This window comes from Malus domestica, chromosome 15, assembly GCF_042453785.1.
Source record: "Malus domestica chromosome 15, GDT2T_hap1".
In the NCBI taxonomy this organism is placed as follows: Eukaryota; Viridiplantae; Streptophyta; class Magnoliopsida; order Rosales; family Rosaceae; genus Malus; species Malus domestica.
In genome coordinates this window covers 3347226-3362361 of record NC_091675.1, presented here as the reverse complement: position 1 = coordinate 3362361, position 15136 = coordinate 3347226, and the positions used below count along the sequence as shown (strand labels likewise).

The 15136-nt window shown below is 37.1% G+C and overlaps 1 protein-coding gene across 4 annotated transcripts; it reads left to right on the top strand.

Moving 5' to 3' along the window:
* Window positions 1–6701: 6701 nt before the first annotated feature.
* Window positions 6702–14013, top strand: LOC103455768 (LRR receptor-like serine/threonine-protein kinase ERECTA). Of its 4 annotated transcripts, none has more exons than XM_070814258.1 (28): window positions 6713–6834; window positions 6947–7399; window positions 8172–8310; window positions 8443–8514; window positions 8643–8714; window positions 8805–8876; window positions 8963–9034; window positions 9126–9197; window positions 9330–9401; window positions 9509–9580; window positions 9677–9745; window positions 9850–9921; window positions 10030–10101; window positions 10306–10377; window positions 10520–10591; window positions 10676–10747; window positions 10827–10898; window positions 11056–11127; window positions 11203–11274; window positions 11355–11426; window positions 11537–11608; window positions 11736–11804; window positions 11910–11981; window positions 12074–12147; window positions 12297–12425; window positions 12518–12865; window positions 12960–13330; window positions 13421–14013. In XM_070814258.1, exons 2-28 carry the CDS (start codon window positions 7297–7299, stop codon window positions 13796–13798), a joined length of 2976 nt encoding a protein of 991 aa, XP_070670359.1. In that variant the 5' UTR covers window positions 6713–6834; window positions 6947–7296; the 3' UTR covers window positions 13799–14013. The 4 variants fall into 4 exon arrangements, with proteins under 4 accessions (XP_008393579.1, XP_017178840.1, XP_070670359.1 ...); XM_070814257.1 differs by having other exon boundaries at window positions 6788–6834; window positions 12515–12865; XM_008395357.4 differs by having other exon boundaries at window positions 6702–7399.
* Window positions 14014–15136: the final 1123 nt, after the last annotated feature.

Here is a 15136-nt window from a genome sequence, read left to right as displayed (position 1 = left end):
ACTTTTCACCGCAAAACCAATTGGTAATGGAGGAAGTAGCGTATCTTCTTATAAGTTCATACAAAGTTTCTTAATCTTCTAATGCTAAACAACTCTTCATGTTCTCACACATCACGTTACATGTGGTGACACTTAAGCTAAACACGTGAAAAATACAAATAGAGTGACCTAGACACGTAGGCGGAACCAAGATCTGTTACTATGATATGGAGACTTTCACACATCAAAAAGTTAAGCGAGTAGACTACTCCCCTGTTACCGATTGGTTTTCAATTTTGGAACTTCATATTGACACACATTTAATACTAAAATGTCGTTGTCACACCATTTTCACTTGTTGCATTATATTCTACTCCCCTGTTACCGATTGGTTTTCAATTTTGGAACTTCATATTGACACACATTTAATACTAAAATGTCGTTGTCACACCATTTTCACTTGTTGCATTATATTCTTTTGTTTAATTATTTGACTATATAAGAATATCATCAAAGTGACATCATTAAAAAGCCTAGTTCTTTCGGCCTTTTGAAGGATGCGACTGTTGTGGAGAAGTCAACGACTATTCTTATTTTTCTTTTTCTTTTTCAAGAAAAATTCGTAAAAAAATGGTAGAATAAAAGAGTAAATTTGACGCAATTTTTATTGGGGGGGAGGGGGGAGAAAACAATAAATTCGTGTGTTGTGTGTGTTTTGTTCCAATAGATGATCACTTTGCAAATTGGAGAGATTTAATTCTGAAATAATATTATAATTATTATTTGTGGGTCGAGTGGTGAAACCTTTGAGAACAATATCGGGTCGGGCCCATCAACCTTTAATATTTGCTTTTTTTCTTGAGACCATGTGGCCCATTAAGCTTTAATATACAACATTTAATGCGGCACGTGATTGAGAGCAACCGTTGAGAGGGCCTCTTCATGCTGAAACGCCTTGCATGTGATTTGGGGGCCAACATTTCCAACTCTTCCTATTTTCTTCCCCTTTATTTTATTAATTTTTGAAATTATCAAAATACGTTAGAAATTATTTCTTAAATTGTTGAATTGAAGAAAGGATGAGATCAATTCAAAAGTTTTTATTATTATTTAATTTCGAATTAAAATAATTATAACAGACTGAATTCAATTGGTCTAATTTGGACTCCAGCTGATAATTATCCATCATACAAACATACCAAGATTCATAAAAGAACACAGTTATCTGGCGTATAAGGTGAAAATCTCATGCACAATTCTATAATAGCGATAGTAATAGTGATTGTATCACCGACTATAACCATGTAACAGTTCAAGTACAATTGATATTGTTGAGGCGCAATCCAAATATGATTTTTTGGGTGAAAATTTTTACGAAATATCATCATGCAATTCTTATTTATGAAAACATGAAGATTGTAATCAAATGTACTATAAACTCATCCTTTTTTGTATGACAAGTACTATAAACTCATTATTTAGTAGTGGAATTTGGAAACCTCATGGGTCCGTTCAGTTTCTTTCGAAAAATATTTGGCATCTTGCATGTCCAATCAACTTTTTTTTCCAAGAAAATCTCTATTATAAATTTTTACTTGTGATTTTAATGACTTCTTACATTTGTTTAGAGCATCTTGAAGAAGTGAAGTTTTAGATACAAGTGGCCGTCCACCCTGTTCGCCAAGACATTAAAGTAAATTACATACATGTGGAGCCAAACAATTTACGTGTGCATTAAGTTTAATTTACGTCATACATAAGCACGTGTGTTGAGAGCAATTTTAATTTCCTTCACGATTCATGGCCCCATCTGGAGGTGGCATTTTGGACCCAACTCACCCGTTAAAATCAATATTTAGGAGAATCATTAACAGATCGGATCGCTAATGAATGAACCTGTTAATTGAGGATATTTATGTAATTTACGAAAGAAAAGCTAATCCTTATTTTCTTCCCAGATCCACACTCCTCATGTCGTTGCTCCTCCCGTCTATTTCCAAGCAAAGTGCAACCTCCGCGGGGTTTTACAAAAATCTAGCTCAGGACCCCAACCGCTACATCCTTCATGGCTCTGTACCACACAATTCTGCCGTCGTGTTTTCCCAACAACAAAACTGCCGCTGCCGCTGAACCGGTGGCTAGAAAGCACATGCTGACCACCAGGAGAAAGCAGTGAGGCCATTCTTATTGGGATACCCACCAATAAGAAATTACACGTTGCATTAACAATTTCATCAAACATCCTTGATTAGCTACAATATATTCATATATTTAATACAATCATTCATTAACGATCATACATGCTGTAATTACATTTAACAAACATATGCAACCATTAAAAAATCACTTAAGTGATTAAATTAAGGCCATCTTCAACCGAAGGGTCCAGAGGGCCAGAGGGCCGAAAATAGCCCTAAAACCGTCTCCAACCGAGGGCTAGGCCAGAGGGCTCTGGAATCTGGGAGGGCCCCACGGGATCGGAGAGGGCTGGAGGGCTGGAGGGTTGGCTATTTTTTTTTTTAATGATTTCCTATTGTTGTCGGTTATAGCCGACAACATTAAACATATTCTTTTTTTTTTTAATAGTTTGAAATGTTTTTTAATATAACGGCTAGTAGCCGTTGTATTATTAGGCCTCTTTTTTTTTCTTTTTTTTAATGAATTTAAACTTCTTTTATTTTTATTTTTTTTAATAAATGTAAACTTCTTTTTTCCCCTTTTTTTTCATTTTCATATGAATCAAATTTTTTTTCAATTCTATTTTTTTCGTATAACTTCCTAGGCCATTTATACAACATTAAATTGTAGTTTTTAAATAATAAATTATGTTTGGCCCTATGGCCCTTTGGCCCTCGGTTGGAGACGGTTTTTTGTGACAGGGCTAAAACGAGCCCTTTGGCCCTCTGGCCCTCGGTTGGAGACGGAGGCAAATATGGCCATGTACTGTTCATTAAAATATTAATATCTTGAGGAATCTTGGAGGGCTAGAGGGCTCAAACGAGCCCTCTGGCCAGCCTTCGGTTGGAGATGGCCTAAGGGACCTGGCTTCTCTGGCCTCCCACTTTCCATACATTCTCATCTCCTCCTATTTTGTGCGGTCATGGTTAAGCCATGTCAACATTGTATATTGATTTTTTTATAAATATAATAAGATAAAAAACCGTAGTATTATAAAATATTGACGTGACTTAACTGTGACCACACAAATAAGAGGAAATGAGAGTGTATAGGAAGTGGAAGGGCAGAGAAGCCAGGTCCTATATTAAGGACTTCAACATATGATAGCCAGATACTTTGGATTCCAACAGGAAATTAAGGACTTCAACATAGGATAGCCAGACACTTTGGATTCCAACAGGATCCTCTCCGGATCCTTTTGGTGAGAAGATAATCCTAGAGATCTGTGAATCATGTCCGTTCATTGTATATTTTACTATCAATGATGTTTGATCATAAAATATAAGATTAACAAATACGATTCAAAAATATCCGAGATCTTTCCGGCCAGAATCCGGACTCCTTTGATTAGCCGTGCGTAGGCATCTTGATGTATTTACATCAGAAATCATTTCACTATGACTTGGAGGTCAAAATTGCCCTGCCCTAGGCATGTGTTATTAATCAGATTGTACTCAGATTCTCATCCCACGTGGCAGGATCTTATTGGTGAACTGATTCCTTATTTTTCTTTGGTTAATGATGGGTTATGCTGCTTTAAAAGAAACATACTCTAATCCGGGAAACATTCGCGGATTAGCGAAACGCCCAAACGTTGTTAACCTCTAAATTACTTTTTAATTAAACCTTTAATACTATAACACAGAAAGGACAAACGAGTGAAAACGACAGCGTTTGACGTCCGATTAACGGAGGCCGTCAAATGGCTGTCGTCAGTCGGCCCAGGCTTTTGCCAACGGGCGGGACCCATGTTCGAAATCATGGCGCTGTGTCAGACGGGGAGTTAAGAGATGAGAGGACGGTTACAATTTGCCTTCCCGAGGTAAAAGGACAAAAGCGAGTAACTTTTCTTTTCACTTTTTGGATAGGAGGGGGTAAAAATCCGAGGCCGAAATGGGCTTGGCATTCTTTCCAGTTTTGTTGTACGAATAAATTTCTATGTGACTCGCACTTGAAAAATAAGTTAGTACATTACGTGTTAAAATTTTTTGTTATGTATGCGTATATGTATATTTGTTTTTATTAGACATTGGCAATTTTCATATTTAGACTTTCTCGTTTTTCAGATAAAGAAAAAGACTTCATCGTTTGATTTTTTTGGATTTTATTTATTCTGATGTTGCTTGATGATTAAAATCGTCTAATTTATAAGTAATTTAAATGAGATTGGTATCGACATTTTAAAAATCTCATTTTGCCTTATTCAGCATTTCTCTTTCTAGAGATCGAAAATTTAGAGTGCCAGCCAACAATAATTTCTATTTTAAATGACAATCTATAAAAATCAACTAAATACGCCATGTTTATTAAATAACTGTTGGATAATAAAATAATTCATATTTATTTTTTAAAGATGTTATATAAAGAATGCCTTATGGTTTACTGTTGTTGAACAACTGTTACGTGATTAAATGATCCATATTTAATTTTTTTAGATGTTTCTTAAAAAGATGATGTAAAAAATTGTTGATTCAGATAATCACATATGATGAGAAGTCAAATGAGAAAGCTATTAACAATCTCCTTTTTTTTTGTTTTTTTACCCAAACAATTGTTACCTTGTTATTTTTGGTATTTACCGGAATCCCCCACATTCAGCAGCTATTATATTATAATTAGCATGTGTAAATTCGTAATATTCTATTATTGCACTGCCCTTTTGTCGCTTTATTCAATTTACTAATTTACTATTTCAAGGTATGAGTTTCTATTTATAATGATAAAATTCATAATTCGGTTTTTGACCATATGGAAGATAATTCTGGTTGCATGTGGTCCCCTGCCTGGTGATAAAATGCCAATATGAATAAAGGTTGGGAGGTCCATATTTTTAATGGCATTTGATCTTAAATTCATGGATTCTCTAATTATGATTAAAGTTCTAGGGTTTGTGTTGGGTATTTAATTTGAACCTTAATTGCAAAAAAGTCATGTGTGGTTTACAAATCATTACACATATTTATGATCCCAATCCTATTACAGTCTTGTTTGTTAATGTTCAACAACATCGTAACGAGTTGAATTTCATTTGGAATACTTTAGGTCGAAGAATGAAAATATTGATGTCAGAAACTTGGCAAAGTGAAGTACAATATGTAGTGAATGGTTCCAATATTCATTATAAGGAAAAACTTCAGCAATGCTTTCGAACTTTGTCCTACAAACTTTTAATTAAGTTTTGAACCCCTCAGTCCTGAACTTGTGCAAATTTCAAGTGGAATTGAAACGTAGCCACAAAATCAAATTCAAAAGCTTTTATTGTACGAATTGAATAAAAACAACCACTAAATTGACAAAATAATTAACATAACTAACAAACCGAGGGACATTTGCACACCTTAAAAGTCGAGGAAAAAAACGAAACCAGATATATAGTTCACGAGGCAATGCGTTAAATGAATTTGGGTGACTACACTGCCTATGAAATGTGGACATGATTTGTCATGATTTAACATTGTGCAAGACAAAACTACTTAACCTAATGTTAGTTGGTGCTTGTTTTTTGGGCTTTGCAACATCAATGTCCCTTTCACAAACACACAAAAGTGAAATAAATCTTCAAATGTCTCTTTTAATTACTGTTTATTTGTTCCTTAACCATTTTCAACAAATACAACTTTGAGCTTTATTCCAAAGAGCATGGACCATAAATTGAATTCCCTTTCACCAACACACAATTGTCTTTCCGTGTATGGTATTTATGTAATTACCGTTTCTTATGACATTCCAAAACCATGATAAGTATTTAATCCAATTTAATGGTCAATGTAAAAAAACACTTTAAAACATCTTACTTTTTAACTAGTGTTTTTTTTTTAATTTTTAAGATACAATAATTTAAAGACCTCAAACGAGAATTACATCAAATCTTTGATGATGAGATCTTGAGTAATGTCAGGTGAATTCTCGAACCAAACTACATTGTTGCCAATTGACACACCAAAGAGCTAACTATTTAAATTGAAATACAACCGCTAATTGCACTACGTCCTTTGCAAATAACAGACATGTTCGTAGACTGGTCGTTAATCACAGCAAGAGCATGAGTAGAATCACATGGATTGATCATTAACTAGTGCAACAAAGTGCATCGATGTGCAACCTAGCATACCAGGTGGACAATATGAACGAATATAACAAAATGAGAGAATGAAAGAGCGGTGATTTTCACACTTTTAATTTCTCATTTTTTTCTGCCTTTTATTTATTAATAACAATTTGATTAACTGAATTCAATCACTCAGAATCGAAGGTGTGAATGTTAGAAACAAGAGGTGTGATTACATTTCACAAACCATAACACACAAGGTAGCTTGAGCATTTGTACCCGTCAGGACCCCAACTTGTGACATATGAAATTATACAAAATACTTAGGGGCCATTTTGCTATTTTTCCATCACAGAAGAGAATCTACAGGATGTAATTGGTAATGTCCACAAACATGATACCAAACCAACGAATACAAAATACTTAGGGGCCATTTTGCAATCACAAAATTTTAGAAAAATAATAGAAATAAAACTTAGACCCACTGAAAGCGACCACTAATTCATTGTGGACACTGAGATAGAGCGAAAAGGAGAGAAATCCGAAAAATTATACATACAGAGAGAGAGAGAGAGAGAGAGAGAGAGCAGTAATTTTGCAGAAAACACAGAGGGAGACTGAGACCTCTGGCATGTGGTTTCTTAACTTTATCCATGAAAATAATTCTCCTTTCTCTCTCTAGCTCCTCTCACTCTCTTTCTCTCTACACACTCTAACCAGTCGGTACAGTTGTATTTACAGGCCTACGCTACTGCCAAAACGATGTGATTGAACAATAGCAGGCTTTAGATTTTTGGGTTGAAGAAGCTCTCTCTCTCTCTACGTCTGAATATTTCTCTTCAAATCAGAAGACTTTCTGGAAAAGGGAAGGGGAAAAAAAAATATACCAAAGCTTAAGGGTTGGAGAATTTTTGATCGCTCAAAATATCCTCAGCCTCCGGAGCTCTGTTTTTGTAAAGGTGGTGCAATGTAGCCGGGTCCAAGGAGAGGAGGAGGAAGAGGGAAGAAGAGGGATTCTTTTGGCTTTTGGGGGTGTACGGATTCTCTGCGTTTGTTCTTTTGGGACTGAAGTTTGGCGGCCAATTTGTGAAATGGGGTTTGATGAGACTGCAGTTGTGGCAGTTCGGGTGGAGTTTGTGCTTCTGGTTCTTCTGCTTGGGTGTATGAGCTTCGGCTATGGGGATTCACAGAACGGTGAGTTACAGACTTTGTTTGGGTACCAAGAAAATGCAATAAAGTTTTGAGATTTTAAGCAAGAATTGTGTTCTGCTGTCCCCTCTTTCTCTGCAGCCAAACAGGGGATAACCCGTTTGTTTTGCCGACAAATTAGTGTGAAATTTTCTCCGGGTTGAGTTGCAGACTCTGTTTTGGGCTTTTGCTCTGTTTGGATACCCATAAAATGCATGAAAGTGTTTAGCTTTCCACCAAGTACTTTCTTCTCTACTCTTCTATCTTTCTCTGTAGCCAAACAACAAGGGTTGACCCACCTGTTTTTCCCAACAAAACTTGTGAGATGTTTTCTCTGGGTTGAGTTGCAGACTGTTTTAGGCTTTTACTCTGTTTGGTCATCCAGAAAATGCACGAAAGCTTTGAGCTTTCAACCAAGCATTTATGTTCTACTACTCTTCCCTCTTTCTGTGCAGCCAAACAGAGGATAACCATCTCTTTCCCAAAACAAGTGATTTTTTTTTCTGGGTTGAGCTGCAAACTGCCGAAGTCTTCAACTTTCTACCAAAGCAGTTTTCCATTACTGTCGTTCCTTCTTTCGATGCAGCCAAGCATTGGATAACAACCAGCTGTTCTTCCCTAATTTCTGAAATTTTATCTGGGTTTTAATTATGTGTGAAAATAATAAAAAACTGGGATTAGCAGGTTTTGTCTATGAAATAAATTTATGGTGTTTATCACTTTATATATTTATATACTATTTTGGAGCCTGAGATTTTGATTTTTGGCAATATTTAAGATCAAGGAACACTGCTGGAGATAAAGAAGGCATTTAGGGATGTGGACAATGTTCTCTATGAATGGACAGACCCACCCTCTTTAGATTATTGTGTTTGGAGAGGCGTCACATGTGATAACTCTCTCAATGTCATTGCACTGTAAGAAACGCAATCCCCTTTTTCCTACCCTTTTGGGGTTGACTTAATTAATTTAATTTCTTTAAATATTATCTTAAACATGTGTTCTTTTTGTCTGAATCAAGGTTTGATTATAATAATGTTTGTGTGCAGTAATCTATCGGGTTTGAATCTTGGAGGGGAAATCTCATCTGTAATAGGGGATCTCGAAAACCTCCAGTCTATGTAAACTACTCCACTTCTGTAGTACTCTTTCATGCATTTTCATTTCTGGATTTTGTAATTGTTTTCGCTTTTCGAGTTTGTGGTGAGATTTTAGGTAGAGATTGATTATTATTTGGTTGTTTGATCAGCGATTTGAGGGGGAACCACCTATCCGGCCAGATCCCAGATGAGATTGGTGACTGTTCGGCTCTGCAAAACATGTACTTTCTTCGAATTTTACCAGAATATATTTTAACATTCGTCATTTTTAATGCCGAGTTGATTGAATATTTCCTTAATGGTGTTCTTAGTGACTTGTCCTTCAATGAGATATTTGGAGACATACCATTTTCGATATCCAAGTTAAAACAGCTGGAAAATCTGTAAGTTCCCAAGAAGCTCACTTTTATTCCTAAACATTGCTTCAATATATTTTATATTCTTCTTACTGCTTTAGTTGGACTTGCAGGATTTTGAAAAATAATCAATTGATTGGTCCACTTCCTTCGACGTTGTCCCAGATTCCGAATCTGAAGATTTTGTAAGTACTTTCCCCATCTTATATTTCATCATATGTATAATTGTTTTCTACATGTGACTGAATTTCTTATGTTCTGGATTGCTCATTCCAGAGACCTAGCACAGAATAATCTCACTGGGGAAATACCAAGGCTTATATACTGGAATGAAGTTCTACAGTATCTGTGAGTAGACTGATCAATTGCTGATGCTAAATTTTTGTTTTCATGCCTCATTGTGTAGCCTTTCCAAATTTGTTCGGTGATGTTATTTCTGCTTTACTGCCAATGTAATTATTGTTGCCTTTACCATTGCAGTGGTTTGCGAGGGAACAATTTAGTCGGAACCCTTTCTCCAGATATGTGCCAGTTGACTGGGTTATGGTATTTGTAAGTTCACATCTAAACCCCTTCTTCCTCAAACCTTAACGAATGTTATATTTTCTAGTACAGAAGATAGTTTAACAGTCTAATGCTCTTTCCCTACTATTCTTTAGTGATGTGCGAAACAACAGTTTGACCGGTAGCATTCCTCAAAATATAGGGAACTGCACTGCTTTCCAGGTTTTGTACGTATCTTATCTCACATTCTCACTAGTGAAGACATATTTCTACTTTGCCGTAGTTTGGTTATTCAAATATGTTTCATCCCTTTTGATCGGCAGGGATCTGTCCTACAACCAGCTAACTGGAGAGATTCCATTTAATATCGGGTTCCTGCAAGTAGCCACCTTGTAAGTGATTGGAATTTTCTTTGAGATTCCTCAAATCTTTGATATGTCATAAAAAATTTCAATTTTATTAGTTTATCAAATGTTGGTCTCCTTGTGCTTGCAAGATCATTACAAGGTAATCAACTTTCTGGGCCAATCCCATCTGTGATCGGCCTAATGCAGGCTCTCGCTGTATTGTAAGTGCTTAATTGTATACTTCTGAAGCTTGTGGAGTTTTAACAAGTCCCCTATTTTTCAATTTATTTTACATTTTGTGGCTTATATCTTCATTGTCTCCATTCCAGGGATTTGAGCAGCAACGCGTTAAGTGGATCGATCCCTCCTATCCTGGGGAATTTGACTTATACAGAGAAATTGTAAGTATGTTGGCGTATGACTTCATAAATTTCAGATCATAAACCTCCATCTAATGAGCCACAAATTATTAAAATTTTTCTATCAATACATTTGTGTATTTATTGGGCGTTAAGTTATGTGGTTATACTTTACTACTTAACACCTTATTGAAGAAAGTACATGTTGCTTGTATGCAAGTTCTAACTCCTAAATATTCTGTATAGGTATTTGCATGGTAACAAGCTTAATGGATCCATTCCCCCAGAGCTTGGACAGATGACAAAGCTACATTATTTGTATGTGAACTTTCTTACTTTCCCTCCTGAATGTATTTCTTTCATAGCTACCGATATGGACTGTTTACGCATCTCTTTTGTAGTTATTTGCACATATGATTTTTTGATTCGATGTATGGTCCCATTTGTTTTGTGCATGCAGGGAATTGAACGATAACCATCTTACGGGATATATTCCACCTGAACTTGGGAAGCTTACGGATTTGTATGACCTGTAGGTTCTCTTGCCATGTTTCTTTTAAGTGAGAACGGTGTCTGCATGCCTTAAATTTTGAGTTACTGATCAACATCCTTGCAGAAACGTTGCGAACAACTATCTTCAAGGGCCCATTCCTGATAATCTTAGTTCGTGTACAAATCTGAACAGCCTGTAAGCATATAAACCTTAGTTATTAGTTTGCTTGATCAACTGGCTTAAGTTGCTCATCCCTAATTATTTCTGATATCAGCAATGTGCATGGGAACAAGTTGAATGGAACCATTCCGCCTGCTCTTCAGAGGCTCGAGAGTATGACTTATCTGTAAGTTCCATCAATATAAACGTTGGTTTATGGTTAAAACATGCTCCAGTTTTTGTTTTACATTTATCTTTCATGTTCACGTCATGAAGTCAGGTATTATGAATTAAGGTTTCTGTCCCATTGCTCTGATGAGAAAAAACTTATTTATCATTTTCAGAAATCTATCCTCCAACCATCTTCGTGGCCCAATTCCTATCGAGCTGTCTCGGATTGGTAACTTGGATACTTTGTAAGTATCAAATGTCCTAGTATTTTTTTCCCGTGTTCCTTTCTTTTAATAACGTATGTGATTAATTTCGCACAGGGATATTTCAAATAACAAACTAAGTGGAACCATTCCTTCATCACTTGGGGATTTGGAACATCTTTTAAAGCTGTGAGTTCAACTGCTTGATTTTCGTTTGCAATGGTTTTTCGTTTCTTTTTATTCTGACACCTGATGATATTATGTGGTAGGAATTTGAGTCGAAACCATTTGACGGGATTTATTCCAGGGGAGTTTGGTAATTTAAGGAGTGTTATGGAAATGTACGTATTTGGTTATTCGTTAGATACGTATTTTTAATGAATTGAATCGATAATCTGTTCTATTCTTTCTGCTTTTTCTTACATAAACTCAAAAGCGTTTGCTTTTGCAGAGACCTTTCAAGTAATCAGCTCACGGGATTAATTCCTCAAGAGCTCAGTCAGCTGCAGAACATGAATTTATTGTAAGTTTCCATGTACCGATCTCTATAATTTTGTCCAGTAGTCATTGAAAGAAGTGTACAATGTTACTGTATACGTCACTAATTTGCATATTGATTTTCTTTGCGTCGTTAATGCACAATATAACAGGAGATTAGACCACAACAATATATCCGGGGATGTGGTATCGCTGATAAACTGCTTCAGCCTTTCTGTATTGTGAGTCACTTCTAAGCATTCGAATTTCTATTTTATGTGTTCAATCTGATGGCAGGGTTGTGCAGCTTTTATTTTGAACCACTAAATATCGCTGAATCCTCGCAGAAATGTATCTTACAACAACTTGGCAGGCGATATTCCCACGAGCAAGAACTTCTCAAGGTTTTCACCAGACAGGTTAGAGATTCTGACTATATTTCCGAAATTTCATAAACATTTAGCTTAATTTTTTTTCCCCATCTTTGGCTGATGTAACCTCTTGTTTTCAGTTTTATTGGAAACCCTGATCTTTGTGGCTATTGGCTCAATTCTCGATGTCATGAGTCTCGTCCAACAGAGCGAGGTAAATATGGATATCAAATGGCATGCTGAGCTTCAAAGATAACTGATACAGTTTGGACCACAATTTGACGTGACTGACTACATAATCTGCTATTTACTTTAGTACGAAGAATTTTCACTTTTTCTCCCATCTCCCTTCTTCTTTTGCAGTGACACTATCTAAAGCTGCTATCCTGGGAATCGCTCTTGGTGCCCTTGTGATTCTTCTCATGATTCTTGTTGCTGCATGCAGGCCATATAATCCAACTCCCTTTCCTGACGGTACATTTGACAAACCAGGTAATTTCCCCGTAAGATAATTATTCTGTACTCCAACACTTACAGTAGTAGAAACTTAAGCTAATCAATTGCATTTGCTTGTGAAATAGCAGTTAATTACTCAACTCCGAAGCTGGTGATCCTTAACATGAATATGGCACTTCATGTATACGAGGACATCATGAGGATGACCGAAAACTTGAGCGAGAAGTATATAATTGGTTATGGTGCATCGAGTACAGTGTACAAATGTGTTCTGAAAAATTGTAAGCCAGTGGCTATCAAGAAACTTTACTCGCACTATCCTCAGTGCATGAAGGAGTTTGAGACTGAACTTGCGACAGTTGGAAGCATCAAGCATCGGAATCTGGTGACCCTCCAGGGGTACTCCTTGTCTTCCTCCGGAAACCTTCTCTTTTACGATTACATGGAAAATGGCAGTCTCTGGGATCTCCTTCACGGTAGGTTCACACGTTTCTTAAATGTTGCTGGCCTGTTGGTGTTACAAAGTACCTAATTTTAATTCCTTGTCTACCGAATTTTTTTTACATTCAGGCCCTTCCAAGAAGAAAAAGCTCGACTGGACAACTCGTCTCCAGATTGCCCTTGGAACAGCCCAAGGGCTTGCCTACCTGCATCATGATTGCAGCCCCAGAATCATACACCGGGATATCAAGTCGTCCAACATTCTACTGGACAAGGATTTTGAAGCTCATTTAACTGATTTCGGCATTGCCAAGAACTTATGCCCCTCAAAGACCCATACGTCTACTTACATAATGGGCACGATTGGCTATATAGATCCTGAGTATGCGAGAACGTCACGCCTCACTGAGAAGTCCGATGTGTATAGTTACGGCATTGTTCTGCTGGAGCTGCTGACGGGAAGGAAAGCCGTAGACAATGAATCCAATCTCCATCATTTGGTAGGACACATTATTTCTTTTCTTGTATTCTCACAATGCATTCAAATTGAACAATTTTTCTCACATAATGCTTCATATAATTTGACTCAGATATTATCTAAGACGGCAAACAATGCTGTCATGGAAACCGTAGATTCTGACGTCACGGCCACATGCACGGACCTCGGAGCAGTAAAGAAGGTTTTCCAGCTTGCCCTTCTGTGCACAAAGCGGCAGCCAACAGACCGGCCAACAATGCATGAAGTAACTCGCGTGCTGGGGAGTCTCGTGCCTTCCCCTGCACCACCAAAACAACCAGCCTCCGCCAACCCACCATCGACACAACACCCGTCTGCCAAAGCGCCGTGCTACGTGGACGAGTACGCGAATCTCAAAACGCCGCACATGCTAAATTGTCCATCCATGAGCACCTCAGATGCCCAGCTGTTTCTCAAGTTTGGAGAGGTAATATCTCAGAACAGTGAGTGAAAAATGAAGCATTTGAAGAGAGGAAGAATTATTATATGATGTTACATGTCATGAAACATCTGAGAAAAATAGTAGTGGGAAAGTAAGGAGGCTCAGGGGATTGAAAACTGTGTACAAAGATTTGGCTTTCAGCTTGTTTGTAAGTGAAAAGATGGGCAAAATATGAACAACCTTTTATTAATAGCTTTATAAAGTTCAGTAGCTTTTTCGTTTTACCTTCTTGTTCAAGCGATATTCCAATTAAGAAATTTTGTTTTACCTTCTTATTCAAGCGATATTCTAATTAAGAAACTTACGATAAAAATCAAAAGTTTGATATGGTTTGAAAGATGATTGTTTAGGTCAATTTTCCGTTCTAATTCGAGGGTGGGGAGCACCGATTTTTCAGAAAATATGATCAGATACTGTTTTAGTCAACTTGACTAAACGTGTATTCGTGAGTATGGTAACTTTGACTTAGACTTGCCCGACCGGGGCCCATCAGCGTAAGGGGCCGGAGTGGGGGTCACACAGGGTCAGGTGCACCAGGGTAAATTAGCGGGTGGTCCTGCGGAGGTGCATTATATGCCTGGCGACTGCCGAGCAATAATGCCAGTCCTTGAGAGGACAGTGTCAGTCTGAGAAGTTGAAAACTCCGAGCAGGTTTTGCCTCTTACCATTATTGATGGTGCAAATTATTTTTTAATATTTGAATTGTGGGTGGTGAAAACTAACGGAAGGATGAAAGTGAAATCTCGGATAAGCTACGGGGACTTGTGCTGCAATTTTGCTATAAAGTTGTGAACATGATGCATCATTGTTTGTGGGCATTATTTTTGGGGTAACATGTTATCAAGAAGGATTATTTGGTCTTAAACTTGAGATCCAAGACTTTTTAGTATGGAGAAATTCTTGGATCCGAACGCTCGAACCTCATGAACCATCCAGCCCTCCTCATAAAGAAGATGGATGGAGTCCTTGGTATCTAATCTCTAATCCCATCGAACGCCACATCTCCGACCCCCTTTGAGTCAGATGCTCTACATGGGCGTCAGTACACATGAATCTCTCATGAATGTGAGCTTTGAACTCTAAATCGGAGACCTGCAACCCCAATTGGTCCTCATACCCTACATTTAAGATCTCAGAAGTTGTAATGAAAAGAAATTATCTTGAATTTAGGATCTTGAAAGTTAAATCAAACATGATCTTGAAAGTTCATTAGTTGAATCTCATCATACTTAATTAATTGGTTAACCAAAACAAGAAAAAGATCTATTCTAATACTAATTTATCATTTTAACAATTTTCATTACCTCCAGACACATTAATTCTACAAGGTTTTGGGCCACCTGAGGC